This window comes from Aspergillus eucalypticola (genome assembly GCF_003184535.1).
Source record: "Aspergillus eucalypticola CBS 122712 chromosome Unknown BO83scaffold_14, whole genome shotgun sequence".
Classification (NCBI taxonomy): Eukaryota; Fungi; Ascomycota; class Eurotiomycetes; order Eurotiales; family Aspergillaceae; genus Aspergillus; species Aspergillus eucalypticola.
Genome location: NW_020290288.1, coordinates 691,826 through 705,787, shown reverse-complemented (window position 1 = coordinate 705,787; position 13,962 = coordinate 691,826). Strand labels below are relative to the sequence as shown.

Below are 13,962 nucleotides of genomic sequence, written 5' to 3'. Positions count from 1 at the left end.
TGACTAACAGACCATCATGCGGACACTTTACTTCTCACCTCGCGTGCGCGCATCGATTCTGCACACCACCCGAAGGGCAGGTCAGCCACTGCGAGCCCTCAGTCTATGGCATCCTCCCAAGTTCGAGAATGAGAAGCCAGTAAGTGTCTCCTTCGATACCATGACACTCACTAACATCACCAGCTCGACTACGCAAAAGGCTCATCTGAGAGGGCTGAGTTGACGCAAGCTCTACAGAAGCTGAAGAGTGAGATGCCCTTTAACATCCCACTCACCATCAATGGCTCCACAGTAAGTCACCTCTCCTGTGACCGAACCCACGCAGCTAACAATTCAGACACAAACTATCGAATCCCAAATCCAAAAGAACCCCTCACGCCACAACGAGGTAGTTGCCGAATATGCATCCGCTACGCCCGAGCAGATTAACACCGCCGTGGATGCAGCCCTCAAAGCCAAACCAGCCTGGGAGGCCATGCCCTTCGAAGACCGCGCGGCCATCTTCCTGCGCGCCTCCGAGCTCATCGCAGGCAAATACCGCTCTGAGATTGTTGCTGCCACCATGCTAGGCCAAGGCAAGAACATTTGGCAAGCCGAGATTGATGCCGCTGCAGAAACAGTCGACTTCTTCCGTCATTACATTCAAGAGTGCTGGTCACTCTTCGCCCAGCAGCCTAAGGTCCACCTCCCCGGCACCTGGAACAAGCTCGAATACCGGCCTCTAGAAGGCTTCGTCTACGCTATCGCCCCATTCAACTTCACCGCACTAGGCGCAACCCTCATCGGCCCAGCCGCCCTCCTAGGTAACGTCGTTATCTGGAAACCATCCGACTCTGCCCTCCACGCCAGCTGGCTCCTGCACCAGATCCTCCTCGAAGCCGGTCTCCCCAAAGACGTAATCCAATTCCTCCCCGGCGACGCCGAACAAGTAACCAACACGATCCTCCATCGTCCCGAATTTGGCGCCCTCACCTTCATCGGATCTACACAAGTCTTCAAAGGCCTGCAGAAAAAAATCGGCAATGCCATCGGCGAGGGAATCTACAACTCCTACCCGCGCGTGATCGGCGAAACCGGCGGCAAGAACTGGGGCCTCGTGCACCCCTCAGCGGATATCACCAACGCAGCTCTTAACACCATCCGCGGCGCTTTCGAATACCAGGGCCAGAAATGCTCCGCTAATTCCCGCGTGTACGTCGCCGAATCCGTCTGGCCTGCTTTCCAGCAAACATTGAAGGACCACCTCTCCCGCCTGTCTGTCGGCCCTGTCGACGAGTACGCCCACTTCATCAACCCCGTCATCCACGAACGCGCCTTCGACCGTCTTGCGGAGGTCATTCACTCCGCACGCAACGATCCCGAACTCGAACTCATTGCCGGCGGTATCGCTGATAAGAGTCAGGGGTACTACGTACACCCCACTGTATATCGCACCGCGAACCCGAAACATGAGATCATGTCTCGGGAGCTGTTTGGCCCTATTCTAGGCGTATATGTGTACCCGGACAACGAGTGGGAAGAGACGCTGAAGCTGGTGGATGGGACATCGCGCTATGCCTTGACGGGGAGTATTTATGCGAAGGAACCGTATGCGTCGCGACAGGCACAGACGGCGCTGCGTCATGCGGCGGGCATGCTGTATTTGAACACGAAGTGTACGGGATCGACGGTCGCGCAGCAGCCATTTGGGGGTAGTCGGGACTCCGGGACGAATGATAAGACGGGCACGATGGCGCATTTGCAGCGGTTTGTGAGTGTGAGGACGATTAAGGAGGAGTTTGGGAGCTTGGAGGAGGTGGAGTATCCTTCAAATGTTGTGTGATGCTGCAGCGTGTTGATAGTGGGTTAAGGTAGATTGATCTATTATACGATCTCAATTAGCATTAGTAAGTATCAGTAGTAGTAGTAGTAGCGTTGCATTGTTGAAGAACATTTCTAATACTACTATGTGTTGATGGGGCTGAATATATAGATATACATTTCTTGTAATTTCAAACTTCCAACGATTCCCCCGAATGAGATTGAGTTTTAAAATAACTTTATTCTAAGAGTAGCTGTCAATATACGTTCCCGACAAAGGCCTGTCTTAAACAAGTCATGCAGTCTTCTATTATCTGGAATTGCTCAATTTATGACGGAAACCCCGTTAGCCCTAGGGCTTTTACCTTCCACTGGCATCGTAATGAATGCAGTGGAATAAGCATACTTTAGTGAAACGCAACTAATCTGCAGAGTATATGGCTCACATTCCTGCAGCCGGAACGGATAACGGTTTCGTGAAAGATGATCGAGCTTGGCTCAATTGATGCGTTCCTGCAGGCAAGGGGGAATTGGCTGACGAAGTGCAAATACTATTTCGAAAACCAGAAGTATTCGGTTCCCCGTATCTGCAAACTACTTCCAACGTTGCCAGATAGCTACTAACTGTATAGCCTTACGTTACATCGGACGCAATAATGATGATGAGACCGCCAACTCTTCCATCATCATCAACATGTGAGCTGGGATCTGGACTGTAGGAGGATTCCGGTTCAATCCAATAACGCCCCAAGGGTTAAGAAAGGTCACACAAACATGCCGTGATTCCTGGATCCTACTATAATATCACCAAAGACTTACTGGTACTGACGAAACCAGATTGTCTACAATCTTAGTGAATTCGGCCAGTTGCAAGTCAACCCTACTCCCGCATATGTTCCTCAACCACAGCTCTTACAGGACAGCTTCAAAGTGGTAAGATCAATCCTAGTATTGGGTGTCATTCCATAATGAAATCAAACGTTAAGACATTCTCAGATACTATTAGGTGCTCGAAGTCTCTTACTAGATTCACCCCTGTCCCCTTTCTCCTCTTCCTTTTCCCCTTCCTCTTCCTTCATACAAAGAGGAGACATATGAAAACCCGACTGACAACGACAAATTTCCGGAAACGACCTGGGAGGGGAATACTGTCAATTGAATCATGTCACAATGTCGTTTCTGTCCAGCAATCCTCGTCTTACACAGAACGAAGGCCTAGCGCCTGCTTACAATTCACAATCCGAGCAACCATTCGCAAAACCACCCGTGGCCATCGAGTCCTACATACAGGACTTAATCGAACAGCGCTATCAAGAACAGCCTGAAGCTTCCGTAGTATGTGCTTGGGATGGCGATTTTACGTATCGGCAACTCAATAACTTGGCTCGCTCGCTCGTTGCGTTGCTGTCTGCTCAGGGTGTGGCACCCGAGGTTTTCGTGCCTATCTACTTCGAGAAATCCCGGTGGACAGTGATTGCGATCCTGGGCATCTTGCACGCCTGAGGCGCTTTTGTACTACTTGACCCATCACATCCGTTCCAACGACTCGAGAGCATCTGGCAAAAGGTAAAGGCACAGTTGGTGATAACTTCATCTTAAACTGCACCACGAGCTTGCCGTCTTGTCTCAAATGTAATGGTTGTAAATGAAAAGACAGTGCTGGAAGACCATAACTCGTTTCGAGGAGCAGATAATTGTTTAAAACCCAACAATGCCGCCTATGCTATGTTTACCTCCGGGAGTACAGGCGCTCCTAAAGGGGTGGTAATTGAACATCGATCTGTCTCATCTTGGGCCGTAGGCGACGGCCCAAGAGTATATCTCACCCACACATCGCGTGCACGTCAGTTTTCTTCTTACGCCTTTGATGGCTGTCTTATGGAGAGCTTCTCCGTGATAATACACGGGGGATGCGTATGTATTCCGTCGGAAGAGGAACGACGGAGTGACCTTGTCGCTGCAATGAATCGCCTGCGAGTTGATTGGGCTTTTCTCGCACCGGAGACTTGGTACAATATACCGACGACGGATGGATTCGCGGCACCGCCAGATACAGGCAAACCTACGCAATTACAATTTTAGATGAATTGATCTCACGACGACCAAAACAAATAAGTTAAACACCTTTCGACTGCCTGCATTGGAATCTTATTCATATGCCTCCAGGCATGAAAAATAAGCAATATATATAAGCCATATATATATTGCCCATTCACGAAATATCACCTTGGACAAACCCTTGCAAATAAATCAGATATTTATCAATCCTTGATACAAATGATGCAATTTATACAAATCCAGTTCAAAGTGAATCCTCGACACATTTTCACTCAGACAGAGACCCTAATTTATTTGATTATTTTGCATTTTGCAAAGAAACAGGCATTTTAGCCACCCAAAGCCCTGAGGGTCAACCTGAACAAAATGCCTTTGCAGAAAGGGCCGGAGCCCGAATTTCTCGAAAAAACCCGAATTTTAATGATCGATTCAGGGTTACCCCATTTTCTATGGCCTGAAGCAGCTGAGGTAGCAATATATATATTGAACAAAATCCGGGCTCAGTTGGATGGTAGGGTAAACTGAGGCTGATGACTGACAGGCGGCTCAGGGGCACTAGGCCAAAAATGATGGGCAGTCTAGTGGGACAAGGTCTAATATAAAGATAATAATACCTCTTCAATCACTTTATCAAAGAAGGTACGGTAGAGTAATGATTTGAATTCCAGCTGGGGAGGTTTTGTTCTGCTATTGCAGATCTAGATCGTGGGGTGGTTCCTCTTCGATGGGAGATGCAGAGGAAGAGAAGATGGGAGCATTCCATGGGAGGAAGAGTGTCATATAGTGGTTAGTGATCAAGGAAATTGACCTAAAGGCGTGCACATAATTCCATCGCTCCTAGATAACCACTATCTCCCAAGATTAATTAGATATAATCGAGGATTCCACGACCGATTAATTATTAATGTCAGATAATATTGAGCGCAAGTAGTCCTCCTCCTACTAAACCTTCTACCATCTACAACATGTAGTACTAGTAGCCCCGACCGCCTGATTGACCGCCAAAACCGGCAGAACCTAGCGAACCTCGCATCGAAAAGTACGGATATAGGCGGCTATAGACGGATATCCAAATTATACAGCCCCGAAAAACCGAGTCAGCAATCTGTATGTTTTTTGACCGCTTTGGGTGGAGGGGGCAGAATTGGGAGTCGGCGATGGATAGATAGTTTGTTCGACTAGATTGATATCGGGATAGAAGTTTCATTTAAGGGGTGTTTCTTTTGCTTGGATAGATGTAATTCTCTTCGTTTTTTAATGGGTATAGACGTTAATGGTAGAGATGTGTGTATCTACTATTTTCTTCGATCGCTTCGGTTCTAGCACAACATTCTATAGTCATAGCTCTTTAAAATAGTAGTGATGCTGATAAAAGGATCCTGTTTGGATATCCGTTTATATGGCAGTATAACTTTTGCCTTTCTTGAAGGATATAAAGGCTGTATAAAGTATTCGGCGTGCAATGAAGAAGTTTTTTTCCTTTTTTTCCAGTAATTACCAAGTCAATATCTGCCGTATACAATATGAATGAGTCCCCTCCTACCACCACTTAAACCACGATGATGATCCTGTCTTACTCCCGCTTCCACTACTACCATTAGTAGTACCTCCATCATCAACAACATTATCATCATCATCACCACTTCCTCCATCAATAGTACTAGTATTAGCACTCCCCTTCCCCTTCCCAACTCCATTCCTATCATCAATAATACCCCCATTCACCTCCCCTCCCCCCCATCCCCCTTACTCTCCACATACCCCATCATCTCCTCCAACACCAACAAATCCCTCTCCACCATTTCGGCCCAATTCTGCACGTCCCCGATCTCCTTCAACCCGTCCCGTGCCTCCCCCGCCAACTTATCCCAGCTCTCATTCTGCTTCGCCAGCGCAGCCGTATGTGCTTCTAGCTCTGCTTGCTGCTTGTCCAGCGCCGCGGCATTCTCTGTGATGGTGTGTGCGCGCTCCACGAGCGGGCTGGCATGTGTGCTGCCGATGTTGAGCAGCGTCGCGCTGAAGGCCGATTTGGCTTCTAGGGTTTCTTTGCTTTTCTCGGGGGTGGGGGGCATGGCTTTTTTATAATTTGGGGAGGGGTTTGTGGTGGTTGATGTGGAGATGGGTATGGTTATGGTTATCTGATAGATAGATGATAAGAGGGGGGTTGAATGGGTGGATGGATGAGGGGTGGGTGGGTTTGTGGGGTTCCCATGGGTTAAGGAAAGGGGAAGGTTACTTATGAATGGTTCTTTGTGCGGAAGAGGATTACTTAGCTCCGGTGTCCTCCTCTGGAAATGTTCCATGCAACATGTACGGCGCTAATGCATCTATTTATCTGTCTATCTGTCTTGTCTGTCATTCAACAAATGCAACCAAGCTAACATTGTATACATAACGCTGATAATGCATATTCAATTTTTACACATCAATGAATGTTGCCCACGCTAACGCCCGCCCGAAATTCATATACTGCCAAATGATAGCTATGTATGCTCGCGTATACACTGGAAAACAAAATCAATTACATCCATTACATCCCATCTCTTCCTCACGTCGACTTTTTACATATTGGCCAGCTCGTGGTCAATCTGTCGGTCGAGGAACGTCCGCTTGTCGCCTATCAACGTCGTTTGTAGTCGCTGCTCGACTAATGCGCGCACTGTTACGGTTTGTTAGCATTTTATCCTATCAACCCTCAGTGGAAGGTCACTCACCCTGCTTTTTCGTCACCGTGTCCAGATCTACCTCCGCCAAACAGGCGCGGATCGCCTCGGTGATCGACCCCTCGTCGGGCCCGCCGCTTCCCCGGAAGTCGAACGCACTCACAGGTCGCGATATCCCACCTACGGGACTGCGCGAGTTGGGCCGCCCGAGCAGGTTCTCCGTGCTTTGCATCAGCCCCACGCTGTGGCGGTTGGTCAATCCGTCCGGCACACTGAGATTGCCCACCGACCGTGACGCCATATGTCCACTGGCAAACGGCTGATCCGTGTATCGCGTAAGACTCGACATGTGCGAGTTGCGGTTACCCGGGGTGTTGGCAAACGGTGCTGGCGACTGCGGCGGCATGTACGGGCTGCCGTGGCGGCCCTGGTGATGCGGGAACCCCGTCAGGATCGTCGATGCCGGCTTCACCGAAGAATAGTTCGAGTGCATGTCATCCATCTCCAGCGCCATGTCATCATAACGGCCACTGTACATCTTTTCCTGGCTCATACCAAAGTCACCGCGCCGTCCCGGCAGGTTGTTGGCCAGCGCGTAGTCATCCCAGCGCTGTAGCGGCACGCTGCGCGGGTCGAAGCCCTCGTCGTCCACTGCCACCACGCGCTTGTTGCCCTGTTCTCCAATGACGATACGCGTGCTACCCCAACTGAAGTCGTCCTGCTTCCAGAACGAATAGAGCGGGAGAATGAAGTTGTAGATAGGATAGGCTAAAATGTAGATGATCATCCAGCCAATGTGCTGCCACTGCCGTTTCAGAAGGAAGATGATCGCCTGGAGACCATACACACCTGCCAGGATGACAATCGAAATCATAGGGAAGGGACCGGTATGACTGGCAACGCGGTAGATCAGGTAGCCCAGGTAGACACAAGTCGCAGGCAGGATGACCGTTCCGAGAAGATCAACCAACACGACGAATCGCATACTGAACAAGCAGAATCCGCACATATCTTTCAGCATGGCCACTTCCACCAGGTTGTGCACGGTTGAGTTGATCCAACGCCGACGCTGCGACAGCAAGACCGACCAGGTCTCTGGCGCGGCCGTACTGGCGTACGCATCCGGAATGAACTTGTAGGACATCTCCGGGAAGTGCTTCGTCATAAGTGTAGTTAGGAAACGATCCTCACCAAGCGACAGGAGGTTCTTCTTATGAAGAGTATCAACATCATTGTCGGCATACTCCTCAATAACCTTATCAGAGATGATCAGAGGCTTGCCCTTGTCGGCGGTCCGCAGACGGTACATGCAGAAACTGTTTCTGTTAGTCAACGAACCTGTCGAAGGATTGAATCAACTTACCATCCGGGAAGACATGTGACACTACCGAAAAGCGACTCGAATGCCTTGGCCAGGTGATGGGAAATATAGTACTCATACACCTGAATCATCGTCCACCAACTTCGCTCTTCATTTTGCAGACTGGTCTCACCACAAATACCAGCAATGCGTGCATCGTTGGAACAAGCGGCAACCAGACGGTTGAGTGAATCTTCTCGGACACTGGTATCGGCGTCCACCATTAGACAGTATTCGTAGAGCTCGGGGTCAACACCGATGACATTGTTGATTTGGTGGAAGATCTCCAGCTCCAGCGGCGACATAGGTGAACGATGGTGTACCCGATTGAGGAACTGCATCATCATGATCTGCGAGTCACGCTTACCCCTGTTTCCAGGTTTGGGCCGACTCTGCTCCGACTCCTTGCCGACCTTGACAACGACAATATACGGGACTACATTACCCTCATACTCGTAAAGGCCAGAATACACTTTGCCGTAGTTCAGCTGCTCGCTACCCTGGCCGATGGCCTTGCACGGTAACGCCGGGGGATCAACCTTGGGATCGACTCCCAGGATATCGAGAACAATCTTAGGCGTAGGTCGATCATTTCCGCCACCAACAATCATACCGTCACAAATGACAAATATGAGCTTCCTCTTGTTGTCGTACTGAAGAGCCGTGAGGGAGTCGAGACCTTTACGCAGCGCATCCTCGCCTTCTGTGTACGCCGGCACATGGCAGATAACGAACTTATCCTGTGGTGCAGGACGACGCTTGGAGCCAAGTTGAAGGGCACTAACAAACTTAACGAGGATAACAGCGCAGATGAGAACCGTGAACGAGAGAAGAATCCAGTTGTTAACCGTACAGCGGGGGCTGTCACGGAAATCCACTTTGCCTTTATAGAAGACATAGTCAAGACACGTCTGTGACTGCTGGAAGTCTGTTGTGTTCTGCCATTTGTCGGTAACATCCTCACCCGCATAATCCTTAAACAAGTCGGTTACGCTCGACGGTAGGAAGGCGTAAGTGTCGTCATCATCGAACAATTCGGCGGTATAGAAGTAGTCCGTGAGGTCATAGATTTTATCGTGAACGATGACCCAATACCGTGAACTATCCGTTGCTTGTTTTTGTATGGTGCTCTTCGACCAAACCAGGGGACCCTTGTAATAGGTCTTGATCTTGGGCAAAAAGATGTCCTCATACCAAGTAATGTTATGCAGCTTGGTGGTGGTACTGGGGGTGTGATAAGATCCACAGTAGTGCTCTGCGTTGGGATACTCGAGGGCATCGGTGTTGTTAAACTCCAGAGTGACTGACTGCTCCGTCACGTATGGCGAGCAGAAGCGAGTCAACGGAGGGGTGAAATACTGATCCAGAATCTCACCCGCGAATGGCTTCATGTTGGTCGTTGTCGTTTCAATCGAAGAATCACTGTGTTGAAGTCTCCAGAACTTGGTGATGTCGTAGACGTTTCCATGAATACTGACATAGAAATCGTTGTCGAGAGCATGCCAACTTAGTTCCTTCTCATTCCAAGCTTTGTCCTTGTTCGGGCAGAGCAGATCACCAAAGGCAATAATGTAAAAGCAAACCACACCGTTGAACAGCAGAATGATAAGCATCAGAACGAGCTTCTCGCGCCAGGCCATCCGGACATCGGGACGCTTCATCCGGCCAATCCAGCGCAGAGCGAATGATGGAATCCAGAAAGTCAACGCCCAGACAAATCCGACCCAGACGCGTCGGCCCTGAGTAATGGGCTTCTTCTCAATGTGTTTGGGGTCGCCGACTTCAGGGTCGAGCTCGCCGTTGTTATAATGGGCGTATTCGTCAGAATACGGATTGTCCCACTTCCTAGTATCACCCTTCGAGCCGAGACCATAATCGCCACCCACGTTTAGAGTCTGGGGGACACTTGGAGCGATTGATTTGGCGCCCCCATGGAAGCTGGGTGCCAACGTGCTCTGGCGGTGGTTGAGAAGGTCATCTCGACTGCCCAGAAGGCTGGTGGATTCTGCCATAGGAGTTCCCGCATAATGGGGCAACCCAGCATCGAGCATGGTGTTCCCGTACAGGAAAGGGTTGGCCGTCGCGGGCTCGTCTGGTTTCATGTCAAGCATTGTTTCAGCTTCCCACCATGCACTTTCTCTCATCCAGATTCGCTGGTGACCCACGAAGGCATCTCCGTTGGTCCAGCCTCTCTCCATCAACCAGCTCTCAACACCATCCCGACCCTCCGCGCATCCGAGACGGCAATAACGGCCGACGAACTCATCCATGTCGAAGTCAGCCGTAAAGTCAATCTGCCTGAGGCGTCGGTTGGCCCATTCAGCAAGTCTCCATTCCCGCAATTGCCGGGACACGACTCCGGCTGACCAGGCGGCCGTCGGCGAGAAGGTGTTGAGTGTCTCGGGCAGATCATCAGTCGGGTGGACGGAGATATGGTGCCAGACTCTGCTACTTCCCAGCGTGGTGGGAAGATCAAAACGGCCCCGCTTGCCAACCGTAATACCTTCGGATTCAACAGGGAGCAAAAGTTTTCGGAGGAACGAGTCCATGTCGACTTCCAGCCCAACCTTCTCCAGCACTTCTTGTCGCTTGCCGAGTTTATACTCACGTTCGTGCCAAGCAGAACCCGTGGTGATTCCGAGGTCCGCCTCAACCTGGGCTACCGCAGAGGAAACATCGTTTGCAATAGCATGTCCTACAGGAGGAACAGTGACGCCATCCTCCTTCATTTCCGCGTTGATACCAGTATTGTCATCGAACACGTTGCGAACTGCCACAGCTTTTCCTAGAGCAGGTCTGGGAATATCCACCACAGAAATGCTGACCGTGTCATCATCAGTCCACTGGCCGCCAGGACCAGAGCCACCACTGGTGCTGGGGTCGTTGTCGAGAATAGCTTGAAGCTCGCTGGAAATGGCCTCGTTGGCCTTTTCGATCACCCAGTCGACCAGTGCCTCGTAGATCCCCAAGATCAGCACCTCGCGATCATCAGTGGAGCAACTGTGCAGCAGAACTTCCGGATCCAACCCGAGCAGACCACCCACTTCATCACATGCTTCCTCAAGATCTTCCTGGTCAACCAGAAAGCCAGTGGCATTACCAAGCTTCAGCAGACCGGCAAGGGTGGACAGGAGACCACGCTGAGCCGCTCCCTTGATGCCGATCGATTTGAGTGCAGCTCTGAAGTCTTCCGCAGCAGCAGCGTCGTCGGCGGTGGGAAGGTACGCAGGTGGCGTATATGTACCTGACTTGCTGAGCAGAGCGTACGAGGAGGCATCTTTCAGGTTCAGAAACTCTCGCTCTGCTGGGGTCGAGATCGAAGCTAGAAGGTAATAGAACACGTCAAATGCTCGATAACCGGCTTCTGTAGGTATATCAAGAAGGCCTTTGCGCACATTGATGCCAGACGTGGACAGTGCCAGTGAGAGGCCTACAACATCACCTTTCAGGTTAATGGAGTAGCGAGCAGACAGAGCAGAGTACAGAGAGTAAGAAGGGTTGAAAGAGGTTACAGCGGACAGGAAGGGTCGGAGAGCTGTAAGAGCGGTAAATGCGATGTTCGGAGTGGTGAGAGGTAGCGCCGCCAGGAAAGGTTCAAATATAGATGGGGTTGATTGATGGGTTGAGCTGAACAGATTAGCCTTTAGTCCATGTGATTAAAAACTTGATGCTTACCATAGCACAATGCAACCATCTTCTGCTCGTCTTCGTGCATGTTCCCAAGCTCTGAGTGCCAAATCCCGATCTACCGTCCCTCCTTCTTGACCATTGGGATTTGTCCGGGTAGCGGTAGCCCATGTGTTCACCACCAAGCTCGTCCCTGCATCCAGTTGATAGGGTTGCCCCGAGTTGTAATGTGCATGCAGCGCATTCAGCAGCGTTGTTGTCGTCACAGTTGAGGAAGCACTTGGACGGGACGATGAAACGCCCGTGGAATGACTCGAATAGACCGAGAAACGAGTTGACATGGCTAATTTTGCTCGACCCAGAACTTGTATAACGATAGTGATAAGGCGCAGTGCCAATCCGGAGGTCGCTCTTATAGACCAGGTTGAACGAGTGAAAGGATATCGAGCGCTGGTCAAAGCATGGGGTGTCGCAAGCTTCACCGGGTGGCAGGCGATGGATGCATGTGAATAAACTCAAACGACAGAAGTGCTCTGAAGTTTCTATATTAAGAGCTGACTTCCCTGAAGTTGACTGTCAACGATCGAGATGGATTCGCAGGTATAGATCAGCGATCAGGCGATAGGTATCGTTTGGAGCGAACGTTAGAAGCGATGGGTCGTAGCGAATGTTGGCATACGAAAGGCTGCAAATTATTAAGATTATGCTCAAAACACAGAGGCAACGGACCAGCAGAAGCAGCGGAGAATGAAAAGGCAAAGAATCACAGCCAGTACTGACAGAAACACAAAACAATGAACATCAAAGAAGCAGCAGCGAGAGGGGAACTAAACCGACAGAAGACCGAGCAACAGAGCAGAAAGAGAAGAGAGAGAAAGAGAGCGAGAGCATGATGCGAGGCCGCTGACCCCAATTTGTTGTTTGTATGGTATCTCTGGGTTTAGTTTACCACCAACAGCTTAACTCTAGTGGGGATGGGCGGGTATGGCAGGATGAAAATTACCTCTGCAGTGAGTGGGTGGGCTGCTTGTTTCAATTGAGGTTCTGTCCCGTCGTCCGGGTTTCTCATTGGTAATCCTGGACCTCCCGAAGCCTTGCAATTGCAAAGAAAACCGAGCGAAAAGCACTATGGTTGCTGCTAGCCATCCGCTAGCTAACTCTAACTAAGGCGATAGGTCGTTTAGTAACCGAACTAGGAGCTTCCCGAAAGAGGATACCGTTTCGCCTCCCCCTCGCACACTTTTTGCGACTACTGAGTTTAGTCCAGTTCGGAGAAATGCGACGAGGGTTTCGAAAAAGCCAATTTGAAGAAAGTAGGAAAAGAAAAAAAAAATAGAAAGAATAAAAGGTGTTCTCCTGCAGCACGCATACATAGATACACAGATACATACATTACTGGTGCAGGTAAGCAGCAATAGAACCCTTGCACTGGAGTATTGAAAATTTCCCGGGCCAGCATCAGACTCCCTGAAAATGTCATGTGGCGTGCATCAGTACTTTACAGCCAACCAATGGAGGGGGCTAAAAGGGTCAGATCCATGGCCCTAGACCCTTAAGGACCCTATAAATGGCACACTTTGTCTCACCCGAGCTGGGGCTCGATACCTAATCGGGTAGGCCGTATCTCATCGTACGGTACTAGTGAGGTTTTGAGGGTTTCTCCCATCCAGCATTCAGCCAGTGCGACTGGATCTACCCGGCAGGACAACATTCAATGTCTCAGTCAAAGCCAATGGCTGCTTACCATCTTGCCACCACCAGCTTATCAACCTTGCCAACAACATCGTTGGGTCCGTTCTCTTTGTCTCTGCTATTTCTGGATATCCATCGACTGGGAAGCGGAGGGGCAAAGCTGTCATATGCTGTGATGAAAAAACCCAAGAGATCATGCATGATTTACGATGGCGCCGCCCAGTGCCGGCGGGTCGCCTTGAAGTTGTTGTTATTTTTGTTCCAAAGGAGTGCGCGCCCCCCTCTCCAAGAAACCTGGCCATTGTTTTTATTCTGCAGCATCCATAATCGTAATACCCGCCCGTGTGACACGGTAGTGGTCTACGAGATAGGTAAGGTGGTTGTCTGATGCTGGTAGTAGAGACCGACTAACCATGTTGAATAGGGAAGGAGTATCTCATTAGTGAGGACTAACTAGTTAGTTATTTATCTACTCACTTAGTAATAGATAAATGACTGGTCTGGTATGAAGGGAAACTTTAAGTTGGGTAACCTCAAGCCGTACTGTTACAGGTGACGTTTCGTTCTCTCAACAAAGACACAAAAGTCATTTTAACAAGGTCAGTCATTGTGATTCTGGGCTGCCTCCATCCAGCACGGCTTCTAGAGTAAGAAAAACACAAGTATCTGTGGGTGGATATGGATGGTAGAAAACTGGATCTTCCAGCGTGTTCTACGGAGTAAGTGCTTTACCGCCGACCAGCAACCACAAGGGAAATCCCA

At 50.0% G+C, this 13,962-nt stretch overlaps 4 protein-coding genes across 4 annotated transcripts; 2 read left to right on the top strand and 2 right to left on the bottom strand.

Annotated features, from left to right (window-relative positions):
- Window positions 1-16: 16 nt before the first annotated feature.
- Window positions 17-1,851, top strand: BO83DRAFT_362324 (L-glutamate gamma-semialdehyde dehydrogenase; the record flags this gene model as incomplete). Its single annotated transcript, XM_025529502.1, has 3 exons — window positions 17-139; window positions 184-291; window positions 338-1,851. 3 exons carry the CDS (start codon window positions 17-19, stop codon window positions 1,820-1,822), a joined length of 1,716 nt encoding a protein of 571 aa, XP_025387662.1. The 3' UTR covers window positions 1,823-1,851.
- A 1,119-nt stretch (window positions 1,852-2,970) lies between these two features.
- Window positions 2,971-3,303, top strand: BO83DRAFT_389408 (uncharacterized protein; the record flags this gene model as incomplete). The annotated part of the gene is made up of 1 exon (XM_025532800.1): window positions 2,971-3,303. The coding sequence occupies one exon, from the start codon at window positions 2,971-2,973 to the stop codon at window positions 3,301-3,303; it is 333 nt and encodes a 110-aa protein (XP_025387661.1).
- Window positions 3,304-5,299: 1,996 nt separating this feature from the next.
- Window positions 5,300-6,048, bottom strand: BO83DRAFT_417746 (uncharacterized protein). The gene is made up of 2 exons (XM_025534774.1): window positions 5,620-6,048; window positions 5,300-5,557 (listed from the first exon to the last, which is right to left on the bottom strand). Exons 1-2 carry the CDS (start codon window positions 5,928-5,930, stop codon window positions 5,398-5,400), a joined length of 471 nt encoding a protein of 156 aa, XP_025387660.1. The 5' UTR covers window positions 5,931-6,048; the 3' UTR covers window positions 5,300-5,397.
- Window positions 6,049-6,169: 121 nt separating this feature from the next.
- Window positions 6,170-12,347, bottom strand: csmB (putative chitin synthase). The gene is made up of 4 exons (XM_025531412.1): window positions 11,557-12,347; window positions 7,885-11,508; window positions 6,573-7,837; window positions 6,170-6,517 (listed from the first exon to the last, which is right to left on the bottom strand). Exons 1-4 carry the CDS (start codon window positions 11,847-11,849, stop codon window positions 6,420-6,422), a joined length of 5,280 nt encoding a protein of 1,759 aa, XP_025387659.1. The 5' UTR covers window positions 11,850-12,347; the 3' UTR covers window positions 6,170-6,419.
- Window positions 12,348-13,962: the final 1,615 nt, after the last annotated feature.

What these genes read in the sequence shown, in the direction of transcription:
- csmB (XM_025531412.1), bottom strand. Translation starts at nt 11,849, where the DNA reads ATGTCAACTCGTTTCTCGGTCTATTCGAGTCATTCCACGGGCGTTTCA. An exon ending in GATGGTTGCATTGTGCTATG is followed by an intron (nt 11,509 to 11,556) that starts GTAAGCATCAAG and finishes TAATCTGTTCAG; the next exon opens with CTCAACCCATCAATCAACCC. An exon ending in GTCACATGTCTTCCCGGATG is followed by an intron (nt 7,838 to 7,884) that starts GTAAGTTGATTC and finishes TAACAGAAACAG; the next exon opens with TTTCTGCATGTACCGTCTGC.
- BO83DRAFT_417746 (XM_025534774.1), bottom strand. Translation starts at nt 5,930, where the DNA reads ATGCCCCCCACCCCCGAGAAAAGCAAAGAAACCCTAGAAGCCAAATCG. An exon ending in GTGTTGGAGGAGATGATGGG is followed by an intron (nt 5,558 to 5,619) that starts GTATGTGGAGAG and finishes TATTGATGATAG; the next exon opens with GAATGGAGTTGGGAAGGGGA.